The 23,957-nt window shown below is 49.4% G+C and overlaps 3 protein-coding genes across 4 annotated transcripts; 1 reads left to right on the forward strand and 2 right to left on the reverse strand.

Annotated features, from left to right (window-relative positions):
* Window positions 1–36: 36 nt before the first annotated feature.
* On the reverse strand, window positions 37–5,521 carry kat2a (K(lysine) acetyltransferase 2A). Of its 2 annotated transcripts, none has more exons than XM_085933639.1 (17): window positions 5,088–5,521; window positions 4,675–4,798; window positions 4,106–4,251; window positions 3,860–3,949; window positions 3,407–3,780; window positions 3,063–3,169; window positions 2,835–2,933; window positions 2,626–2,765; window positions 2,343–2,551; window positions 2,090–2,216; window positions 1,920–2,030; window positions 1,714–1,857; window positions 1,525–1,639; window positions 1,402–1,438; window positions 1,191–1,254; window positions 1,031–1,115; window positions 37–964 (listed from the first exon to the last, which is right to left on the reverse strand). In XM_085933639.1, the coding sequence occupies exons 1-17, from the start codon at window positions 5,295–5,297 to the stop codon at window positions 771–773; spliced, it is 2,376 nt and encodes a 791-aa protein (XP_085789765.1). In that variant the 5' UTR covers window positions 5,298–5,521; the 3' UTR covers window positions 37–770. The 2 variants fall into 2 exon arrangements, with proteins under 2 accessions (XP_085789765.1, XP_085789766.1); XM_085933640.1 differs by having other exon boundaries at window positions 2,629–2,765; window positions 5,088–5,520.
* Window positions 5,522–5,852: 331 nt separating this feature from the next.
* Window positions 5,853–11,053, reverse strand: rab5c (RAB5C, member RAS oncogene family). The gene is made up of 6 exons (XM_085933386.1): window positions 10,931–11,053; window positions 8,083–8,357; window positions 7,626–7,777; window positions 7,289–7,411; window positions 7,126–7,219; window positions 5,853–6,827 (listed from the first exon to the last, which is right to left on the reverse strand). The coding sequence occupies exons 2-6, from the start codon at window positions 8,249–8,251 to the stop codon at window positions 6,694–6,696; spliced, it is 672 nt and encodes a 223-aa protein (XP_085789512.1). The 5' UTR covers window positions 8,252–8,357; window positions 10,931–11,053; the 3' UTR covers window positions 5,853–6,693.
* Window positions 11,054–11,752: 699 nt separating this feature from the next.
* lasp1 (LIM and SH3 protein 1) lies at window positions 11,753–23,756 on the forward strand. Its single transcript, XM_085933385.1, has 7 exons — window positions 11,753–12,384; window positions 16,585–16,679; window positions 19,043–19,127; window positions 20,381–20,488; window positions 21,766–21,859; window positions 21,923–22,023; window positions 22,114–23,756. Exons 1-7 carry the CDS (start codon window positions 12,316–12,318, stop codon window positions 22,285–22,287), a joined length of 726 nt encoding a protein of 241 aa, XP_085789511.1. The 5' UTR covers window positions 11,753–12,315; the 3' UTR covers window positions 22,288–23,756.
* The last annotated feature ends 201 nt before the right edge of the window (window positions 23,757–23,957 follow it).

Below are 23,957 nucleotides of genomic sequence, written 5' to 3' on the forward strand. Positions count from 1 at the left end.
CAAGTGAGCTAGCTTGCTACACTTTACGACTAAAGATAACTTAGCACAAAAATCCTTTATTGTCATGAACAGTACTATCGTGACAGCAAGTGGCAGGCGGGCAGGAATTTAAACATTGGGACCCAGCAGGCATGCAGGCGCGCTACTTGGGGGCGGGGCTAAATAGGTTCCTTGATCGCCTGGGTTGCCAGTCATGTGCTTCTTACTTCTGCCACAACGTCATGGAAACGGAACACTTGACTGGTCAAGTACAAAACCTTTTTTTTTTTTTTTTTTTACTGGATGTATACGAAGGCAGCAAATTCTTCCATAGCACCCGATGAATGCACTTTTTTCTTGTTGTCAGCAAACATTTGAAGACAGAAGCACAGCAAATGTTTTCACCTCCGATCTAGATGTAAGCGCTTTTGAAGCACAAAGGAGCTCAACTGCCTTCATTCACTATGACGGTGACGTACGAGACCTAAAACGGAGCACGTGTTTGTTTGCTTTTTAAATACATTTCTTATGTACAACAAAATCATAGGAATAAGCGCAGTAGGGAGGCTTCAAGTGTGTCAGTAACCCAAGGCAGCGAGCGCGGCGTGGCGGCTTTCAAGTCCCCGAGGTCCAGTTTTTGGCGACAACATGTGGAATGACGTTTGACTCTTTTTTTGGGGGGGGGAGGGGAATAAAGTTGGTTTCTGGTGTAGAACTTTGGTACAGCGTTTTGCCGCATTGAAAAAAAAAACCCCCAAAACAAACCCAGCGACAACAACTAAAAAGCATGTTCATTTTTCAATGAGGCCACCGTCTTTGAGCTTGAAGTAGAAGAACTTTTCGAGCGTGTTGGCCGACTTGCAGTACTCGCTGTCGGGCGGGTTGTACTCGCGGCAGTTGGTGATGATGCGCTGCAGGTCGGCGATGAACAGCTTCTTGGTCACGTAGTAGCGATTCTTCAGGCGCTCCGTCATGGTCTTCAGATCTGCGCAAAGCAAAGAAAGGAATAACAGAGGCGAAAAACGACACGGAACGAGCGTCGCCGGCATACCGATGGGAAAGCGGATGATCTCGTAGTAATCGGGCGCTTCCGACTTCTTGACGGGTTCCATGAAGGGCCACGCGTCAGGGTGAGTCTAAAAATGTGACCATTTTGTGAAAGCTGCCCACTCCAAGTGTGCTTACGCTCCAAGTGTGCTTACGCTAGGTACCTTTATTTGGGCCAGTAGGTTCTTGAGCATATTGTACAATACGTCGGGGTCCTTCACTTCTTTCCTGTTCAACAAAATCCAAGCAAGTCATAAAATGTCAAGGCTTTCCATTTGCTACTTGACTGCAATGTTCAAAAGGTGAGTGGTTGGAATGAAGGCCAATTGCGTTTCCGTAACGATTGGAAACACATCTATTTGGTTTCTCACTTACACTTTCTCCTTGACGCTTGGCTTCCAGCCTGTTTCTCCTTGGGGACAAGAAAGAAAACAACTTGAGCACACTCGGACTACTATGGCGGGCGGCGCTGCCGAGACGCCGGCCGGCCGGCCTCACGTATGCCGGGAATGCTCTCCACGGGGATCTGTCGCACGCCCTCCTTGAAGCAGGTGAGGCCCGGGTAGACCTTCCTGATCTGACTCTGCTTCCTCTCGATCAGCTTCTTGATGATCTGACGGCGAGGGGAGGCAAGGCGGTTGGAGGGCCGACGCTACGTAAGCGTTAGCGTCCAACCGGACGGCTGACCTCTTTCTGCCTCTTGATGATGTGCGACAGCTCCGTGTAGGGGATCCTGGGGTTCAACTCGCACTCCATCAGCGTGGCTCCCTCGTAATCTTTAATGTAGCCCAGGTAGCGGCTCTTGGGCACTTTGATGTCTTTGGAGAAGCCCTGCCGGAGCCAGGTCCGATGTGATGGAAAGGAACCCAACCAAAAAAGTGGAGAGAGCTCACCTGCTTTTTGAAGTAGCCGATGGCGTACTCGTCGGCGTAGGTGAGGAAGTAGAGGATGTTGTGCTTGATGTGGTACTCCTTCAGGTGGTTCATCAAGTGTGTGCCGTAGCCCTGAGCGAGGGAGAGCGTATTTGAGTTGGAGTCTCGTGTATGGCCGGCCGACCGCATACCTTCACTTGCTCGTTGGAGGTGACGGCGCAGAAGACGATCTCTGTGAAGCCCTGGGTGGGAAACATCCTAAAACAGATGCCCCCGATGACGCGGCCGTCTTTGATCAGGGCTAAAGTCTTGTGCTTCCTTTTGGGCGGGTGAAAGAAAAGAAAAGTCGTGAGGAGCGCTCGCCAGTGGCGGCGGACCGGACCGGACCGGACCGGACCGGACCGGACCAGACCAGACCAGACCAGACCAGAGGAGGGATCTTACGGGTCAAAGACCAGGCGCGTGATGTACTCTTTGGGCATGCGAGGCAACTGGTGCGAGAAGACATTCTGCAGGCCCACCAGCCACATCAGGATCTTCTTGTTGGACTTTTGCGACAGCGAGTTGCCGATCACGTGGAACTCGATGATGCCGCGACGCTCCTCCAGACGGGCCGTCTCGTCGCGGGCCGCGTTGGGCGTCAGCAGGTTGGTCTGCAAACGGAAAGGTGTCCCGTGGCCTCTGTTCCGACCGACACTAGCCGTCCGCGATCAAATGGAACTCTCACCACCTCGGGGCCCAACATGGCGGCGGGGTCGGTGATGGTCATCATGACCTCGTTGACCAGCTCCATGGGAATGTCGCCCATCACCCGGATGCGCTTTGCGTCCTCCAGCGTCAGGGCCTCGGGGAGTTTGCGCTTCTCGCCTGAAAAGAGGAAGAAGGGCTCATTCCGAGGATTTTGGGCGGCACCCCGCGCCAATCCGAGACGCTAACCTGGAATGAGCTCGGAGCAGGACGCGTCCAGAGACGAACCGGCGGCGCTCAGAGCCTTGGAGAGGGCGGACGAGCAGGACACCGCCGCCGGACTGATCACTGCACGACCACGCTCGCATTTTTAGATACGATGCTATCGAGCCGTCGTTAATGTTTTCACGACAAGCGTGAGAAGTAAAAATGGAAAATGTCGTTGTCGTCGCCCCTCCTTGCCTCCCTCTCTCTCACCCGTCTGATGTCCCAGCTGCGTCCCGTCGGCGGCAGGCACGGTGAAGTCGGCCTCCCAGATGGGAGAATTTTCCCCGTAGATTTCCTCCTCCAGCATGGAGAGAAACCTGTCCGCAACGGATGCGATTGCTTTACCAAAGTGTGCAAAACAGTGCTGGAGGCCGATATTTTCAAGTTGAAGGAGAAGTCATCAGCATTGCCACATTGCAAATGGAGCCACAGAGAGAGAGCGAGAGAGAGAGAGTGGCTCCATTTCGTCACCTTCAGCAAATTGATCCATTTGACCGACGCACAGACTCATTTTGGCGTCAGCCGCAAATGAACGTCGCCATGAAAATCCTCACTTGGGAAAGTGCGTCAAGATGAGCGTGCGCTTCTCAGGCAGCAGCTTGTCCTTTTCCACACGGAACTTCTCCAGGAGCTGGCGCCGCGTGACGGTGAAGATGGACTTGAGCAGGCTGCGCCCAAAGACGTGCGTGGTCTCGTAGCGCGGCAGGCTGTCGTTGCTCTGCGGCACGTGGCAGTAGCACAGCCAGCGCGTGTAGTCCACCTTGTAGGCCGTGCCGTCGTCCTTCTGCGTGCGCTGCCGGTACTGGGTGGGCGTCTCCAGCTTCCAGTAGTTGAGGCACAGCAGGAACATCTTGGACAGCTCGAACATGGTCTGGCGCTCCTTGGGCGCCAGGTGGCTGAATTTGTACTGCACAAAGTTCAACACGCCCTTCGGAGAGGAACGTCGCAAACATGTCTGTCATTTTCCTCTTGATTTTTTTGTTGTTGAAATGACATTGGCCATTCACCTGCTCGATGTTGGGTTTTTCAAAGGGCGGACTGCCCAGTGATCCTTCCACCACTGGCTGGCTCATCTGCAGGATGGATTTCCTCAGCAGCTACCAAAGAGAAAAGATGTTATGTGTGGACATGGCTTTAACGTGTGCGTGCGTAAGTGCCTGCGTGCCTGCGTAAGTGCCTGCGTGCCTGCGTAAGTGCCTGCGTGCCTGCGTAAGTGCCTGCGTGCGTAAGTGTCTGCGTGCGTGCGTGCTCACCTTGAACAGGTAGAAGTAGACCTGCTTGGTGTCCGTGTCCTCCTCCTTGTGCACGGACATGAACAGGTTCTCCACATCCACCACCATTCCGAGCAGCCTGTTGATCTCGTCCTCGGACACGTTCTCCAGGTGAGACACGTGATCGGCTGCAAGACGCAAAACCGCGAGGCGTCGGAATGAACCTCGATGCATTCATCTTGGAGAACGATATTTTTGAAAAGTTCACTTTCTCCCCACGGCTGGCTAGCACCATTGGGCTAATTGACGTAATAACGCGCTAAGTTCCCCCACCGACACCCTGGACGCTCGTTTGTCTCGGCCTTATCAGCGCCGCCGCTCCAAAATGATGCTACATTTTGTTTCAGGTATCAGACTTGAGGCCGCTTGGTTGGTGAACTTGACTTGTTGCCAAGTGATGATTTTGCAACGCTGCTCCGATGACAATTGGCAAGGCAATGTTTACAAACACTGTCCAAGCAAAACTCTCGAATTCGGATGCTCTCGAGCCTGTTCGACTGACACCTGAAAGACAATGGGGACCACCCCGTCCGTGTTTGGTGAGTACCGACCGAGAGCATGTCCACAACTGCGGCACGGCTCGCTGAGGCTGGCGGCATGTTGCTGCAGGTCGACACGGGGTGCCGTGGGAGGTTTGGGGTTCTTCCATCCGTTGCATTTGCACGTGTCACTGGCCTGAACACGAACACACATAGCGGTGGCAATGAATGAATGAATGAATGAATGAATGAATGAAGAGTAAGAGCGCCATGTGGAATACGTACATCTACTTTATTGCGCTTTGGTGCCTTGAAGCTAACCTTCATTAGGCAGCGAAGTAGCTAGCGACGCGGCGGGAAAGTTAACACGAGCTCTTGGAGCTATGCTGTTATGACCTCTCAGAAATCATAAATGCAGTCAGTCATTCCAGCGGAGTGCTTTGTTTGGAACTTTAGCCAGCCATGCTAATTGGCGAGCTAACTACCTTGCAGGCGGAGAAAACCCCAAGTTTCTCGAGCTTCTTCGCCCGTGGAAAGGCTCGAACTTGGGCTTTCTTCTGGCTGGCGCGTTGCTGCTGGCTCAGTCCAGGCCTGGCCGGGTCACTGTTCCCTGAACCGGAGCCAGTCGACCCAGCAGCCGACTGGGCTTGGACAAGCCGGGGTTGCAGGCCCTGCTGCACCGCCTGGTCCGACATTTCAAACGCTTTCCTCTTCTACCTCTTCGGTTTCCGGTGAGCTCGTGTGCTGCGTTTGGGCACGGTTGGAAAATGGACAAACAGCTGGCTGAGAAAATGACCAGCAAACACTATGATTGACTCTTCTCTTCACTGTGCTCTCTCTCGATCTCTTTCTTAAAAGAAAATAACAAACAAAATACAGTCGTCAAGACTAAAAATTAAACTTGATCTTATTGATGTATACTCGAATTCCTTCAACGGTGACTAATAAGCGCGTCATGTTATTGAAGTTGGAGAGATTTGAAATGAGACGTCAGAGTACAAAATGTCATTTAGCACCATCCGCTAGGTTTTCAGGTACCCTGAAGGCAACGCGCTTTTCCAGAGGACTGTGGGTAGTGTAGTTTTTTTGTGTTTCGTCCCTTCTCCCGCTGATCTACTTTTAACTTGAGTCCTCTCAATTCGTTCATAAAAATTGAGATAAAAATGAAAGAATCTTTCATTTAAAAATAGTTGTCACGACTGGATGTGATCATGTTTGCTTATCAGGAATTAGACACTGGGGAAAAAATATAACTTCTCCAGGTTTATTGGTAAAATTACATTTTCTTTCTTTCGACCCACCTTGTCACTCTTCTACGCATAATACAAATGAAGAAAATTGCCAAGGTAAGCGACTCGATTCACAAAGATGATGAGACAGGAAAACCCAGAGGCGAGCATCTTGATTCACAAAGATGTTGAGACAGAACCAGTGCATTTAATACCATCGATTTAGAAAACAAAATCAAGACATGGAACAAAAACAAAAAAAGAAATAATGCTGAGAAAGATGGGGAAGCTGATTGCTTCGGATTGGGTAGAAACTCCACAAATTAGTTGTAATTGAGGTTTAATGATCAACCTACGCATGGGTGATGTTAATAACATTACTATTTTTATGGTTGGGTAATCTAACAATAAAAAATAAATCAAAATGACGTCATTATGAGGACGATATTGCGGCTACACAGTTCTACCGAGAAGGAAGTCTGTCTGTTCTCCATCTTTTCCTGTTGCATTATTTTTCCACACAAATACAGAAACAAAATTAAGTGAGCTTCCGTGATTTTTTTTTTTGGGATAATATCACGACTGGGATGTTTGTTCCCCTACAAGTCCACCATCAAAAGTTTGGGAGGGGTTGGGAGGTCGGGGTCTTTAAAAGGTGATTGGTCGCCAGGCCGGTGATGTCGTCGGCCTAAGAGTTTGTAATTTCCGCCGTGTTTTGGTCCCAACGCCGTGACATTGTTTGACAGCTGGCTAATCATATCCGGTCCGCTCCATCCGAGTGGGTTAAGTGGCTGGGATCAGCTGGAGTGGAGGACGCCCCGCTTCGCCTCGCCCCGCCTCGCCCCGCCCCGTCCCGTGAGAGTTAGTTGCCACCGCCCCCACAACACTGGCCGCCGCCGCGACCTTGGGGTGCCGCCTCCTGCAGGTCCACACCGCCTCGGGCCCGGCCGCCACCGCCCGCCCCGCCCTGCGGCTCGTTCTTGGGGAGCTTCTTGGCTGTTAGGAATCAGTGGAGATGTTTTGTTCAAACATTTTTCACCCACACGTCGTTGGCTAATCGACGAGAGTAAAAAGAGCCCATCAAAATCGTTTTTTTCTCGTTTTCCAAAATGATGACAAAAAAGTAACGATAGCGACAGAAAACCCTTGCATTTTTGCCGGCCGAGAAAAAAGCCATTGTTTCCAAATGTTGGACGTTTTTCTATCGATACAACAAATACAAAACATAAATTCCATATGTGAAATACGAAATGAAATAATTCTCATTTCCCAAATCATATGTTACAACGCTTACCTATTGCCATAAAAATCTCGTTCACATTCATGGCTGTCTTAGCCGACGTCTCCATGAAGAGCAAACTGTTGTCATCTGCGTACGCTTGGGCCTCCTGAAAACAAGGCGTGTGAGCAATAACACCAAAGAGCAATCATCAAACACGTCCGTTTCCAATCTCGACCTGGAAATCGACAGCTCTCTTGTTGGGCAAGTCGGCTTTATTCCCTGCCAGAGCAATAACAATGTTGGGGCTGGCCTGTCGCTGCAGCTCTTTCACCCAGTTCTTGGCACGTGTGAAAGTGTCCTTTAGAAAAGAACAAATACAGTTGCCAAAACATACATACGTACAGTTATACTTAGTTACGCACACACACACACACCTCTCTCTCTCTACTACAAATGATCAAGTGAGAGCACAAAGGTCTGTAGGAATCAAGTAATCATCAACCCAAACGGGAGGACAAGGGTCAGCAAACTAATAGCTCGAGTCTGCTCGTCTGAGCTTATTTATGGCTTACTGTGTTGGTGATGTCATACACAACAATGGCCGCCTGGGCGCCTCTGTAATACATGGGAGCCAAGCTGTGGTAGCGCTCCTGGCCCGCAGTGTCCCAGATCTCAAACTTGACCGTTGTGTCATCCAAGCATACCGTCTGCGTCAGGAAGGCCGCTACACCGGAAGAGAGAAGACGGCCGTTCTTGGACTTTTTGACACACGCGTTTATTTCACATTCCAAAACGCTAAGAATACAAACATTTGTGGATCCTTTCAGGGAAATGGATTGCCCTGAAAACTTTGTTATGGTGACAGGCCTAACCGTGATAAGAGTTTACAGGGCGGGTAGGGGGCTGCTGACTCAGGTCCTCGTCACATGACAGAGGAAACCAAGCTCTCGCTTCCACGGCGCAGGAAAATAAAAAAAGTCACCTTTGACCACCAGCGCGGCCGCTGACTGAGGTGAAGATTGAACCCACCTCCGATGGTGCTCTCTTGATACTCGTGGAATTGGCCTTTGACAAAGCGTAGCACCAGGCTGGACTTGCCCACCGCCGACTCGCCCAGCAGCACCAGCTTGAACTGGCAGATTTTGTTGCTGGGCGCCGCGGCGCCGTTGGTCCGCGCGGGTCCGCCTCGTCCGGCCATGAGTGGGACTTGATTCGGGGTGGGGGAAGGTCGACGCTGCGGCGGGCGGGGTGGCCGGGTTCAGTTAGGGCAGGAGCCAAAAGGAGGAAAAACCAAGCCAGGGCAACTGAAAAATAAAAGTCGTTCCACTTGAAATGGAGTACACTTGACCTTTGTGATGATCAGCTGTTCAGTTCCACACTAAAACACTGTCAGCGTCTGGCTGTGGCCTACAACAACAGCGTTGTCACGTTGGATTTGTGCACATGCAAAAGTGCATCGGCGATGTCAGAATCTTATCAACAGTTTAGATCTGCTCTCTAGGCATATTTTAGAGTGCCGTGATGTCATATCTTAAAGCAAGTTAGGTTTTAGCTTGCATTAGCTCAGATGCTAACAGCACTGCTCTCTACGTATTACTTATCTTATTATTAGCGATGCTTTTTGACCGTGTCGGGCATTTTTAAACTTCCATCCGTTAAAAGTGACATCGAATAAATATTGCAATGTTTTTATTGTTAAAAAAAAAAAAAATTTTGTGAAAGATACTAAAGGAGGAGCTGGACTTAACCACACGACTTCCTCATCCCGACACCAGCAGCTCGTGAGTTTTGTGCCGTCCTGTGTTGTGTTGTAACACCTACCACTCAGTGGTACAATTCAAAAAGCTAGACTTGCACTGAAACGTTGCGAAACGCAGAGGCCGGCTTCTGCGCTCTGCAACGGGACAGGAAACGAGGGAAGTGGAAAGAAAGCGAGCAGAAAAGCCTTTTACCGCTGAGCACGATAAAAAGTCGGGATCAACCTCAGCTGGGTTGGGTCACGTGGCTCCAGCGGGGAGGCGTCGAAACACGACGAAAGGTGAAGTTAAAACATCACGGCTGATGCAATCGACTTGAAGTGCCGCTGAGCCTGGCTTAATCTTCAACATGTGATGGCAGATCACGACTCCCTCCATAAAATATTCAAGTGCAGCCAATGGGGAGACTCGAGCGCGCACACTGCTTGCCTTTTGGAACATTTGTAGGTTTCGTGATGGATGACTGAAAACACGTGACTGTCAGTCAGACCGACGGACTGACATTTGAAATAATGCACCTCGATTGTCCCTTAGATCAAATTATTTTCAAGGGTTCCATCAGATCAGTCCAAGTCTGTTTTATTGAGGAGGAAAAAAAAATAAATAAATCAATTGAAACACAATTCAAAAGCAATGCTCGATTTTCATAAAATGTTCATTTACTTTTCTGGCCTCTGTGGGTTTTTCTTGCATTCAAAATGTTGGCCACGTGTGTCAATTGCTTTCCATTCTGAAATTTTTTTTTTTTTGCCCCCCTGGGATTTACAGAGCTGCTCACATCAACGGATGCTTTTTTTTGTTGTTGTTGCTTGCATCCATCCTTAATGGACCTCCACTGGGAAGTGGGTCAAAGAGGGAGAGAGAGTGGGACAAAGAGGCAAAAGAAAAAGCAGGAAGGAGGAGCTGTCAAGAGGAGGGGGCTATGATATATTCATGACGGCCTCCTGTACATGAGAACTAACGGCCGCAATCACGTTTGAGGACGCGAGTGACAAATATGGACGGGCTCACCACTGGCCTAAAAGGAGAGGAGGATAGTACGGGACTGGCTCGTTCTTGAAATGAAATCTACGCGGCGGATTAAACGTGCGAGCTCAGCAACGACGAGACACTCTAGCATTCGAGGTTAAGGGCAAATGTTTGGGAACTCAGGAAACAGTAGCTGCAAGGTCGGAAGGGAAGAAAAAAAATCTTTGCCATTTCCTCCAACTCGTATAGAAAAGCACATAGCACGTTGTGTGCAACTATAAACAAGACAATATGCAGGCGCCCTTATTATTTGGGTGTTTGTGCAAGCCGCAAACACGGAACGCATCGACTGGGTTGCCTCCACTCGTTTAGTGTCACTGTCGACACACACGCAGCTAGCTCACTCCTTTAAGGAAAGCTGCATGGAGACAGACACTATTAGAAGACATTTTCTCGACATGCGGGCTTGCAGTTTGTTTGGTTTTAAGATGTTTGTGTTCTAAAAGTGAGGTAAGGGGGGGGGGGGGGGGGAGCAACAATAGCGTGTTTATTTATTTATCTATTTATTTACTGCGGGTTTACACTTATTGCAGGTGGATCCGAGATCTCTTTAGTTTATTGTGCACTGTTCGTATATCGGTAGCCGTCGCAATTTTCTACGACTTGTCTGCGACATCACTGCTGGATCTAAGCTATTAGTCAGGCTAATGTCAGCTCCAGTCGCTTTCCTGAAGCCGATGCTAGCTCGGTAGCATCATCAGCTGAGCATAACGGCGAGATATCGGAAGGAAGGAAGGAAGCTCCCTCACCCCGAAAAAAACTTCACGTTCCGCTTACGTTAGCAGCCTAACATCAAAGTCACCAAAACGCCGTTTGACGATGATACAAATCGGCGTTTCCTCTTGTTTGTTACTGTGGCCGCAAATTGTGTCATAAGCGGGTGCAAGATATGAAGTCGTGTCATGTTTTTTTTTTTTTTTTTCTTGGACGTTCGGTTCGGTTCAGTCTCGGCTACCTAGCGAAGCAGCATCACCACTTTGACTGAGATCGCTTTTGGAACATGAGCAACGTTTTGCTCATTTTCATTTATAATTAAGCGACTAGTGTTACGACGCACTGGTTCGTTAGGTATTTGAATAGATTTGACTTACATCACTCTTTCTTCCTTGGCTGCTCTCATCGACCGTCTTCTTCTCCGTCTTCTTCTTGGGCTCTGTGGCCTTTCCTTCCGGGAACCGCCCACTTTGACGTCCTTGTCCACCTGACCAATGACAGCCGTACGCAACAAGTATCGCGAGACTTTAATATTTAGGCCAACTACGTGTTTATTTTTTGTTGGTGATACGTTTGGAATATTGGATTGACAACAAATCCGTTTAGAGTTGAACGAAAAAAGGGAATACTTCAATGCAATGGTATCGTAAGGACATTTGAAATCAAACAAATGAGGCGGTAAATTGTGTAGTAAAATATTCTTAAAACAACAACAAAACATACATTTGAAATCAAACAAACAAGGCAGTAGATTGATTCCCCAGTAAAAATATTCTTGAAACAAGCCAAATGTAAGAGACAAAACGAAAAAGTCTCATCAGTATCAGTAAGCCACTGCTGCTGATGAGACTCTGTGGAAAATAAAGAATGCGCGCAAAGTCAAAGTGTGTTTTGCCCTTTTTCAAGGACTATATAGCGCATCTTGCAGTTCACTAACAAGAAGTAGAACAGTAAAATTCACAAGTTCAAACCGTTTGCTGTATCCCAACAACTGCGTACTATTTCTCGGAATTTGACTTTCCGTATTTTTTATTTTTTTTTCAAACCTGCACAATACATTTCGGAATTGACTGCGTGAGGATAAATAGCCACCTCTGGGAAACAATGACACGCAAACATGGCAGATGCGAGTGCAGCCAGCAGATGTCAGTGTAACCACGCGTTGTTTTGACATTCGCCGGACGCTTGCAGTGAACGTGGCAAAGGCACATGTGTACAAATGTGATTCCTTTTTTTTTTTGCACGAGTCCTACAATTCGATTTTCCCCGGGACGCCAAGGCAACATGAGTGTTCGATTTGGTTGACGTAACGCACCACCCGTGAAACAGGTTATCTAAAAACAACAAGTAGTCAAAGTGCGTGGTGTGACGTATCGTGTTTGATTTATGATGATATTTGACGATTATTTTTAATTGGAGGAGAGCCTTCCACGCTTGTGGGAACAGGAGCGCGCGTGCACGCCGGGCCGGGAGGGGCGTCGGCGACGCGCTTTCCGCGTCGGCTCCGCTCCGCTCGGCTCGGCTGCTGCTGCCTCTAGTTCCCAGTGTGGACTACTGACAGCCAGCTGTGCGGCTACACGACGACGACAATAACAGCTGCGGACCCACCGCCTTCGAACATTCAACGCTCCACGCCTCCGGTACGCGTTTGGGAGGCGATCGAAAGCTCAAGAGAGAGAAGAGTGGAAAAAGAAGAGCGAAAAGGGCTCGTTTCGTCGTTGGTTCCTGTGCTAGCTTAGCTGAAGACGAGCATTCCTCCGACATGAATCCGCTGTGTAGCAGATGTAATCTCGTCGTCTACCCCACGGAAAAAATCAATTGTCTGGACAAGGTAAGACCACCACGATCTTTTTTAATCGTCACTACAATAACTCGTATTCAATAGCCTTACTTATTCAGGCTCTTTTTTAGCTTGAAATGGAGACACCTTGCGGGTTTTTTTTTTTTTTTTTAGGAGGAGGAGGAAGGGGGGGGGGGGTGAATGACTCGAGTAGGAAGAACCCAGAAAGGGACACACACACAGGTATGGCTAGCATGGCCAGCTAACAGCGATCAATCGTAAACACACGGCTTGATATCGCCTTCGTTTTGAATAGGGATTTACAAATGTGACATTGTGCTATTTTGTTGGTTGTTTTGTTAAGCTGTTCGGCATCGTAATGGGGGAAAGCGCACACGAGCGCGAGCGAGCGAGTGAGCGAGTGAGTCTGGCTGGGGCCTACACCTATCGAAAACGTGACGTCACCGCCATAAACCCCAATTTGTTCACTCACTTCCAGTTTGACGTCATGTTCTTCACAGTTACAATGTGCTCGTTTCCTGTCAGGGGTTTCCCTTGTGCCTCGGCTGCTCTTTTGCTCTTCAATATGGGACGTGTCACACTCAGTCCCCTTGTTAATCCCGCAGATTAGTTTGCTGAGATTTGCTTTCAATCCCGTCCAGGTTTAATCTCACACTCAGGTGGCCAAATCTCGTCAATTGTGGATCCGAGTGGAATATCAGTGTGAGAAAACAAACAAGCGCCGTGGGATCTGCAGATAATGCATGAGGGAGGGAGGATATTGTCATTTTGTAGAAGGGTGCGTGTCCCTTTTTGAAAGTCATTTTTACGGTGTGAGGCAATCCACCGACGAGTATTGATTTGTTTGTTGAACATCTAAATAGAAAATGACCAATTTCCAAAAAAGATCAACATGTTCAAAGGAAGTAGAAAGTAGATCTTTTTCCCCCCCCTTGACTCCTACCTACCTGTTACAAAATGATGACTTTTGTTAGTTAAAAGCATTACTGCTCCGTGGCTTTAAAGGCTCACTTCCTGTTTTGTGCCGTTTAAATTGAAGTAGAACAATTCAGACATTTCCTGTCAATGGACATGCCTTTTGGTGTTCAACCTGGAATTTGTCACGCTCCCTCTCCTTAATCCCACAGAGAGGGATGATTCACTTGTTGAGATTTGCTTTCAATCCCGAGGAGGAGACTGAATGGGGTGGTCAGGTGGCAGTTCTGACCAATTCTGAAGCACTGGCATGAGGAACAACAAAGAGTGGAATCTCCTGGGCGAGCGTGTGATTATTGGAGAGTCTTGTTTTTCTCGAAGGGTGTTGACTTGTCCACAACTTGTGGCCCCACGCAAGCCAGAGCACGCACGCACGCACTCACGCATGCACGCAACTCCAGATGTGGGTGTGGTGTGCTTCTTGCAACAGAGCTGGAGGCCAAGTGGCCCATTTGTCTAATGGACGTGCTGTTGAAAATCAATCCCTCTGTCTGTCCCTCCCTTTCTCCCAATGGCCACGTCTTTGTCGATGGACATCTGCCCTATCTCCATGAGCTAGCTATTCTTTTCACATCCAGTGCGTAGTGTATGGCGTCTGCCTGTGCCTTATTGGAGGTTTTGGCACCCAGGCTTTGTCCAAATGCATGGGATGTGGATGTTTTGTCTGCGGTCCCCTCCCTACAATTAGAGTTGCGCTGGTTGGAATCTGGCCAGAGGTGGAGCACGTTCCGCCAGATGGAAGGAACGCGCGTGCTGTGTCAAAATGCCGCGCGGGCTCTGGTCATTTGTCAGCTCAGGTTGACTCTGCTGCTGCTGATGCTGCTGCCGCCGCCGCTGCTCTGCTGTCTTGCTATTTGTGGCTACCTTCAAAAAAAAGAAGCTTTACCTGCCAAGCTCCTTGCTCGCATCTACGGCGCTCCAGTCCCCACAATGGCTTGTTTGTGTGGCAGCTGCATTCCGGTCTAGCCCGAGCAGAAGGAAGGAGCGCTGCCAAAAGACAGCAACGCTTCCTTTCCTTCGTAATCTTAGCGACGGCAACGACGTATGTCCTAGCGGGGCTTTTTGCGACGGACTACCGCCGAGAAAGCTCACATTTCCGCGTCTGTGGCCATTTATAGAAAAGGGTGAGACGAGCGACGCTTTGAACCCATTTAGATTTTCCAGACGCTCAAAGAAGCCTCGGCAGATTTAGCGGCGGCGGCAGGCAGTCACCTGAGCGTGCGGCTACTTCCTCATCGGAACCAGGAAGCAGGTCGGGTGCTCTGCTTGCAGCAGCAGCAGGCGGTCACCTGAGCGTGAGGCTACTTCCTCATCGGAACCAGGAAGCAGTGCTACGCTTTCATTGGTGTGCTTTGGAAATACCATATCAAATATGAAATGAAATGGGAGCATTTCAAAAGTCATACGTTAGGTTCTTCAAAAGTCTCCGCTCTTGAATCTTGACTTCCTTGCAAACAGTCGGGGCACGGTGGCACGTTTTAATCATCGGCTAAAGGACAAGAATGAAGGTTGGAGGTTTGTTATCACACGAGTGCTAGTAGCAGCTTCATTGTCCACTATTTGGGCGATTGACTGAGCATCAATGTATGTATAACCTACATACAGTGGGTATTCATACACGCATGTACCCGCACGCACGTGCCCTTGAGCCGTGAAGACGACGCACCGAGACGGTGGTGTTTTTTTTTTTTCCCCAAATGGCTGTTTCTGGCGCTCCGTCTCAGCAGTGTCCTCATTTTTCCATCTCGCTGCCCGATTACGGAAGACGGCGCTATCCCAACCATTTGATGCTCTAGCAGACTGCGCTTTCAAAAGGAAATGGCAGCCACCTCCGTCCGTCCGTCCGTTCGTCCGACGCAAACACAATGAAGGGAGCCGCGCGCCATGCGCCTGCCGTTCGTTGGTCATTATGCTTGATAGCGCGTGGAGAACAATATAAGGTTAAGGCCATTTGTCACAATGCTGACATTTTTACGCACGCACGCCTATGTGTACTGATGCTGCCAAAGAATTTGAGCCTATTGCAAAATGCTGCCAGATCATTTTAGCCCATTTCAAAGTGATGTATTGGATTGGGGAAGCTAGAAAAAAACCCAACAACCAAAAAGTCAATCAATCGAATGGCGGCAGCAATTAAATGGAAGTCATTAAGGCTACTCCTTTCTGGGCGGAGGTGCATTTCAAGTTCAGGCTGCGCTTGAGCGACAATAATGTGCCGCTTGCGGTCTGTATGGCAAGAGGAAGTAAAGAAGGGAGCATGGCGTGACACGGGCAGGTGGACCGTCTCGGCGGAACGTGGATCGGCAGGTTTCTGTAAATAGTTAACGCACAAGCCAGCGCTGTTGTTTGTTTTTGCTAAGATTCAAAGTACGAGCTGAGCTGAGCTGAGCTGAGGAGAGGATGGCTTTCCATTGGAATGGAAACTCACTCTGGCCATCCAATGGCTGCCACACTGCTGTCCGTTCCTTCTTTCCTTGGTCCTCTCCCTTCCTTCCTTCCTTCCTTCCTCCCTCCCTTCCCTCCTCCCTTCCTCGCTTCCTTCCTTCCTTTCCTTGAGGCAGGCAGTCGCTCCCTCCCTGGCCTCCCTCCCTGGCCTCCCTCCCTTCCTCTTGCTCTTTGGCCTTGTGTTTCCTCCCTCGTCTTGGCATTTGCGTGTGTCGTGTCAGCCGTGTCTCTCAGAACCCCCCCTCAGCCCAAAGTGCCAGAGGAGGAAAGAAAAAGGGTGGCGAGAGGTTGACTTGGGAGGGTCGCAATAGTTCCTTTTCTCCTAAGTTTGTCTTTTGCTTTTCTAACAATAGCGTTGGAGCCTGAAAGTCCTTTTTTCTTTTTGCTCCAAAAACTTGAGCGTGAGTGGCTTTCAGGAAGGAGAAGCTGTCTTGGCTGAGATGTGTGCTAACAAAACGCCCTCCCTGCCCCAACTGCCATTTTGAGAGGAATTTGTAGGGCAGCGCAACTGTGGTGGAAGATTTTAATTAGCAGCGACCTGGCAGATTTTGGTGCTAATGGGAGCGGTCTGAGCGTCAACCTTCCAAGGGTATTTCTATATTTTCCAGCGGCGCGGCCTGGCCTGGCCTGCCAAGCCATGCCCCGCCCTGCCCTGCCCTGCCCTACCCTGCCCTGCCCTGCCCTGCCCTGCCCGTGCCCTGCCCTCCCAGGCTCTCAAGAGCCGCCACCGTGCAATTGGCCTGCAAATACTTAGCCATTTTCTTTGTGTCCATAACTAACTTGTTGACATGTTTTGTTTCTCTCCCACAGTACTGGCATTCGCGATGTTTCCGCTGCGAGACCTGCAATATGTCTCTAAACATGAAGAACTACAAAGGCTTTGCCAAGAGACCGTACTGCTCTGCGTAAGTCTTTCAATGCGTTTGTGCTTGTCCTGACCTGACGTGGAGGCCCTTCTTTCTCTTTCCCCTCCTCCCTTGTTTATCTGGGAGGGAGTGCGCCGTCGCTCGCTTGCTCGCTGACAGAAAAAGTCCTGTAATATGTGGTGTGGGAAAGCGCCTCCCTCCTCGCTGGGGGGGGGGGGGGTCAACAAAGGAAATTCCTAAAGTTCCTCTCAAGTGACACAGGAGGACACGGCGCTAACTAGCTTGTTCACTCATGCCGCAACACACAAAATGTGGAATGTGTGGAATCTCCCCTCTCAGAATGATGTTGTTCTTTGATTCGGCAGCTGTTATGCCGCCTAGCGATGGCGTTATTATACGCAGATTATTATTATTTTTTTATCTTTATTTTGAGCCAGGGCTTGAATTGAACAACATCCATCCTTATTTCCTTTTTCAGCCGGATAATTTGCGAGGACATTCCTTTTTGGTGGCTGCTTTCCCCCCGATGTGTGAGCCTGCCAATAAATGCGCGCTTGTCAGGGAGGCTTTAGATTGTGGAAAAATTCTGTTTGAATATGCTTCTCTGCGCTACATCAATTGTGAGACTCGAGTAAATCTCTTTTTTGGTTCATGGTTGATGCAAATAAACACATTGGAGTGTTTATGTAGCGGCGTCTGGGCGAGCGCCATTTTAACCAAAAGAAATGATGTTTTATCTCAATTGAGTAGCGCACTTGTTGCCTCATAAATTCACTTTCCAGGCTGCGTGGAAATGGAACGGAACAAAAGGTGATATGTTAATCGGCCGTCTGTCCTGGCAAAAATCGGGAGTAAGGGGTACAATGTCGGCGTGCGTCTATGCTCACCTCCTCGCACCACCGAACTTGTAACGGAGCGCCACGCGTTTGGACTGCCACAGATGTTGCCAACAGAGAGGCCGTTCTCTCGTGCACATTGGCGGAGCAGCGCAACGCTATTCCATGTGCACCATCCATCCATCCATCCATCCATCCATCCGCTGTTCACTTTAATAATGCTATTATCAAACTCTGCGAAGGCTCATATTACCTATCTGCCGGCCATTTTTTAAAATGTGTTATTCTTTTCTCTGGCTTCTCCTTTTTGCCTCGGCCCCTTCCGCAGGAGCCAGACTCTTCACGGCGTGTTTATTTGGCCTCTTCCCGTTTGTTGAAAAGAGTCCACTTGAGCGTCGACACGGTCCCCTGCCGCCCAAGAACCATTTCTATGGGGCTCCATTCAAATTGAATGTGCCGTGTAGTTTTGACGAGTCGATTTCAGGATGTACACGCGGCAATTCTTTCACGGGGCGTTTTCTTCCGATGACAGGCTGCCGTCTTCTTCAAATGTTCCCCTTTGCTATTTGCAGGCCCTCCCTTCCGTCGAACGCCGCCGCGTCTCCCGCTCCGAGTATGTGGACGTCGCCACTCTGCATGTGTGTGCGCCCGCCCGCCCACGTGTGCCTAGCATAGCTCCAACGCTCACATGTAGCCATGAAGCCCCCTGCTGGGCAAAGCGTCCTTCCTTTTTGCGCTTGGCGTTTCCGCATGTGCCACCTAGTCAAATGTGTGAGTCATTTTTACGTGACACAGTCTGACTGACGGATGCGTGTTCTTGTGACTCACCCGCACCATAACGTACGCTTGGTTGAGTGAGTGCACGCATGCACGCACGCACGCAGAGCCTTCTTTTTCAAAAGCCAATGACGATGAGTCCTGCTCGCTCGCTCACTCAATTTGACAGCTGTCAAATAATGGCAGCAGGATTGCAGGCGATTTTTCTTTTGAAAGTGTAAAGAAGCGGCTTAAATGGTACTCATTGAGACCATCTATTGGAGGTGGCCCAAAACCTCGAGGCATTGTGGGAGTTGTAGTTATTTCAATTGGCCATATGTACACAGGATTGCAATCTTTTTTGGAATGCCCTTTCTTCTCTACTCTGAGGTGGAAATGAACTTTTTAAATCTGTGAACGTTTTTATAAAGTCTTGTCACATGCCGTTCCTCTTCCTGCTACATCCCCGTCAATGTGCCTGTGTCTGCGTTCCGTGATTTATATATTTTTGTTGCCCCCCCCCCCCCCCCCCTTCCACACACCTGCTTAGGACTCTCTCTCTTTCAGAACACTGCAACTTTGAGGCTCCTGGTACCACACACACGCACACGCACACACAAGCAAGCCTCACTTGCTCTCTCTCCGGCTACCTTGGCTCCCCCGACGGCACATTGAGCGCTTAGCTCACATGCCTGCGGTCTTCGGGGGCTCCTAACTCAACTTTTGGACTACTGTGGATAAGAAATGCCTGGCTGTCAGTTTTGAGTACATGTCGTGGGTGTTGATTGCCGCTCGGCGTGTGTTTTGCAGACACTACCCCAAGGCAAACTTCACCTGCGTGGCTGACACTCCAGAGAACATCCGCCTCAAACAGCAGAGCAAGATGCAGAGCCAGGTGAGCAAGCTTAATTCCAGATGTGGAGTTCAGTAGAGACAGTATACACATGTTGTTGGCAAAAGTGAAAAGCCCCACTCGAGCACTCAACGTTGGGCGTGCTGAAGGCCGCCCCTGGCTGCCTGGCTGCCTGGCTGCCTGGCTGCCTGGCTGCCTGGCTGCCTGGCTGCCTGGCTTGCTTGGCGTTTTAATGGTCAGTAATCACATTTGATGTATGCCGCTTTGAAGAGGGCGACTCATCTTTCCTGTCGGACCAAAATATCCATTTTAACCAGGTCATGTGTTGTAATAAAAAATGACTCCAAAGGCATTTAAAATGACCAGCAAACTCTTGCTCCCACTTCTGGTTTCCTGTTGAATATATCAAATTGAGATGTTTTTGTCACACAGTGCAGATTACACTACAAGTTGGGGGGGGGGGGGATTATTGGGGTGAGAGCGTAATAGCCGACGGGCTGAGTGACGGACAGATGGTGTTTTTATTCATGCATGCTCATCCTCAACAAGCGGACAGCACAGGACAGTGACAATTTGCCCGTTTAGGGTCCAAGCCCTGACCTTGCGAGCCAGTTTGTTTGGGGACCTTCATGTGCCATGGCAACCCTATTGCTATGGAAGCTAGTTGTCACAGCTCATTACAAGACTTTGCCAGAGGGAGGGAGGGAGAAAGAACGAACACAGAGTGAATTGTGGAGAGTGAGCGAGCGAGAAAAAGAGGAAGAAAGACAGCAGGCAGACCATTGGGGTTGGGTGCTAGCCAAGGAGGAGCCTATCTTAAAGAGGCCAACATCCCCAAAATGAAGACCAAAGATTTCTCTGCGGTGGGGATTCATACATATGCAGTGAAATATGAATGAAGGAGGTGGGGAAGGAAAGCAGCCATGTGATTGGAAGAGCCAGAGAGACCAAAAAAAAAACGTGACCAGGAAGTTCATCTTTGCTTGATTTGACACTTACTTGCATGCATCAGCCCTCAAGTGTCATGACTGGGGAGAACAAAAAAACGCCACACGACATCTTCTGGTGCCCATATGTGGTTGCCACCTTTGGAGTTGGAATTCTTCTGCTCATTGATCCCACGAGAAAGCCAGTCCATTGAAATGAAAGAAATGTGCATGTTTGAAATAGAATGTAGGTCAGCGGCCGTAAATAACGTTGGATTTTCGTCACACACGCATGCGCGCACACGCGGTTTAGCTCACTTATGTATATGTGATGTTTGCTCTGTCCTAATGTGTTTTTTTTCTGCTTAGGTTCTCTACAAGGAGGATTTTGAAAAGAATAAAGGGAAAGCCTTCACCGTGGTCACAGACACGCCAGAGCTGCAGAGACTCAAGAAATCGCAGGACCAAGTCAGCAACGTAAGACTGGCTTTTGCGTCTTGCTCATCATCATCATCATCATCATCCTCCCCCCCCTTTTTGCCTTTCCATCTGATAAAGCCAAGCGACACATAGGGTGAAGTGCCCCACTCGAGAGTAGTTGAAACTATTCATATAGGAAATTGGAAACATTTTTACGGGCCGTGACTTAGAATTTTTGGCTATTTGCGTCTGGGCTTGGTCACTAACTCCCTACTGTGAATGGTATGCTTTTGCTGCAGTACAGACTTTTTTTTTGCTCAGTGTCCCGCATCAAGAGCCATTAATTAGCCTCTAAATTAGAGCAGTGAAGTAGAAAGACGCACGCACATGCACAGCTTGGTCTCATGTTCTGCCACCGACTATTCCCACGGGAATGGCACACAGGTCGGAAGTGGCAAAAGGTGCACTAGAGAAGGGAGGGGGCGAACATCTGCTTACAATCACTCCCGTCCCGTGGAATGCCATCCTGCGTCCCGCATCTTCCATTCGCCACCATTGAGGAGCGTGGGCAGGGCAGGGCAGGGCGGGGCGGGGCAGGGCAGGGCAGGGCCACTTCCAAAAGCGGAATGAGCCATCGCATCCCAGCACAGCAGCAGCAGCAGCAGCAGCATAATGCGCTTGAGAGCATTGTTCTGTCCATCACTCGGCCCGCTGCGAATGAACTCGCCGCCACAGTGGGCCCCTTTGATAGCGCCTGCGAGCCGGGCCATAAATCTTGACCCGGCCGGTCGGCCGGGAGTGCAGTGAGTCAGTCTGTCGACAGGACTCTCTCTATTCACAAAGGGCAAGGCGTCGTCCTTTTTTTTTTTCTTTCTTTTTTTTTTTTCTTTTCTTCCGTCGACTTCACCTGCTTGCGTCGGCGGCGGTTGCTAGGCGATAGCGCCCGCCGGGTTTCCTGCCGGTCAAGATGTCACATCCTGTCTGTCAGCTTGTGGAGGTCGGAGGTGTTAGTGCACTCAGCGACATCCCCTCCCCACCCACACCCATCACGGCTGAAGGCGTGTTGCAACTGGGAGACCCCTGGTGGTTAGAAAGTCAACTGCATTGTCTCTGTGCCATAGTGAACCACGGTACTGGTACTTTACAATGATTTCAAATATGAGGAAAAAGTGGTCCTCCTTATAAATACTTGAGTAACTCCTTAAGTACCCGGTGAGTACATTCTTTTTTTCTTTTAATCCAAACACAAATGTCACCTGAACGAGTGCATGAAATAGTTGGGAAGGCGGGTGTAAGAGAAAAGTCAAGTCAGCAAATCGTTTTCTCCCCAATAGATCAAGTACCACGAGGAGTTTGAGAAGAGCAAGGGTTCACATGTCCATGAGGAGGGCAAGACTTCGCATCCACAGCCAAGCAACCCTGCCACAGGTAGTGGTCAGTCCTACTTGCAATGGCAAGCGCCGGCCGGCCGCTGACGTTTTTGTGTTCCAGCCGCTTACCAGCAGCCCGTGGCCGCCTCTCACAACTACCACTATGATCCTACTCCTGAGCCTGTGCGCCCGGCAGCTGCCGCACCGCCTTCCAGCGCCGGGGTACGTCACCCTCGGCCCGGCAGACGGACGGACGAACGAGCGCAGTGTCGCCCCAATCTTGTTGAAACGTCAAATTGCGTGGCTCCACAGAAGCGGTACCGGGCGGTGTACGACTACGCCGCCGCCGACGAGGACGAGGTCTCCTTCATTGACGGCGACGTGATCGTGGACGTGCAGCAGATCGACGAAGGCTGGATGTACGGCCGGGTGGAGCGCACCAATCAGCAAGGGATGCTGCCCGCCAACTACGTGGAGGCCATCTGAGACAGAGAGAGAAGAGAAAAGGGAGGGAAATGAGAAATATAGGAAAAAAAAAAAAAAAAAAAGACCAGTGCCATTTCATCTTGAACGCCGCTTCTCTTGATTTGCTCCCTCCCCGTTCTCGCTGTTCAGCTCGCTAACCTCAAGCCTTCTTCTGTCTTAACTTTTTCTTGTCTGTCCGTGCTGATGTTTGGATGTCACTCATCATCCTCCGCCATCTACGTCTCTTCCATGTATAGCACTTAACATCCCCCCCCCCCGGTGCAAATATTTGGAAAATCCCTCATTGTGCCGGCCGATGTTTCTTTGTGTGCGCGCGCGCGTGCATTTTCCTTCCCGTGACTGGAAGCGAATGTAATCTCAGTTGCGTCTCCATTCCTTTGCTCTTTGAACCCTTGGCTCAGCAGCCAGCTGTCCATCCTAACAGAGTGTTTTACTCTTAATATATTTATAGACCCAATGTGATGGATGCGCTGCATTGCGGCTAATGTTGTTGGACTGGAATCCGGAGCTCCCGCCGCCGCCGCCGCTCTCGTCGTCATTTTGTTTTTTTGTTTTAATGTCGGGCAGACGCAAAAGGGATCAGGGATAAGTTGGGGAACGTTTGCATGTGGACGCATGCCTGCCTGACTTCCCTCCCCTTTTGCCCCAACTTTTGCGTATACAGCACAACTGTGTATTCTGACACTTTTAAACCTTTTATTCCACCGCTTCAACAACATTCCAATCTTTAGTTTTCTGTTAGATGTGAATGAATGTCTTATCTATCCTCTACTATCTTGTGCTCCTTTTTCCTTTGTTCGCCTTTTCTTTTCTTTTTTTTTTTTATTGGAAAATGCTCATTTTGAACAGGACAAATTGTCAAGTGTATGAAATAAATAAACCAGCAACGCAATTGATGAAGGTGGAGGAGTTTATATCAAATAGAAACAACAGCAAAAAAAACAACAACAACAAAGAGGTAGTGGGAGTCGAATGAGGAAGCAGCGGTGGAGCGAGCGCAATGCGTACGCCTGATATCAGTTGGTTGGGCTGCGCTTTTCTGCCGTCGCGCTCTCGACGTAGCTAGTGGACATTTCTTCAATCGGCTATCGTAATAGGCGTCGTCGGTCTTTGCTCGCAATTTATTTGACGGTTTGTTTTTGGGCCCTCTATCTCGTCCAAGTTATCCCGTCCTCGCCTTTTCCATCTGTGCTTCTGACCCGTCATTCCATGCTTCTCATCATCGCCGCTTATATGTACACGTCATAATAGGAATCTTGTAATCCCGCAGGTGGAAGCTTGCAGACCAGTTTTATGCATCTCTATCTTGTTTTTTTAATGTCATTTTTTAAGGATTAAAGATAGCATATGCATATTGACACGTTTAAAAAAAAGTACAAGACATTGTCAGATGTTAGGACCAGATATCATCTCGTGTCACAGCACTTCAAACTGTACTGCAGATTCAATAAAAGTCATTTTTTTCTCAAGACTGGCTGACATCCTTCTGTCCGAAGTTCATGATGCGCTGTGGCGACCCCTACTGGGGTAAGCAGAGAAGAAAAGCGTTTTCTTCTTGAGGGAAATATCTTTATTGCCACCTGCCGCACTTACCCTGCAACGACACCACAGCCGTGTGTTCCTCTTTATTCATCATTCAATAAGTATTAAATGTACCATAAGACACGATC

Source organism: Syngnathus leptorhynchus, chromosome 16 (genome assembly GCF_054491065.1).
Source record: "Syngnathus leptorhynchus isolate UIUO chromosome 16, UIUO_Slep, whole genome shotgun sequence".
Lineage (NCBI taxonomy): Eukaryota > Metazoa > Chordata > Actinopteri > Syngnathiformes > Syngnathidae > Syngnathus > Syngnathus leptorhynchus.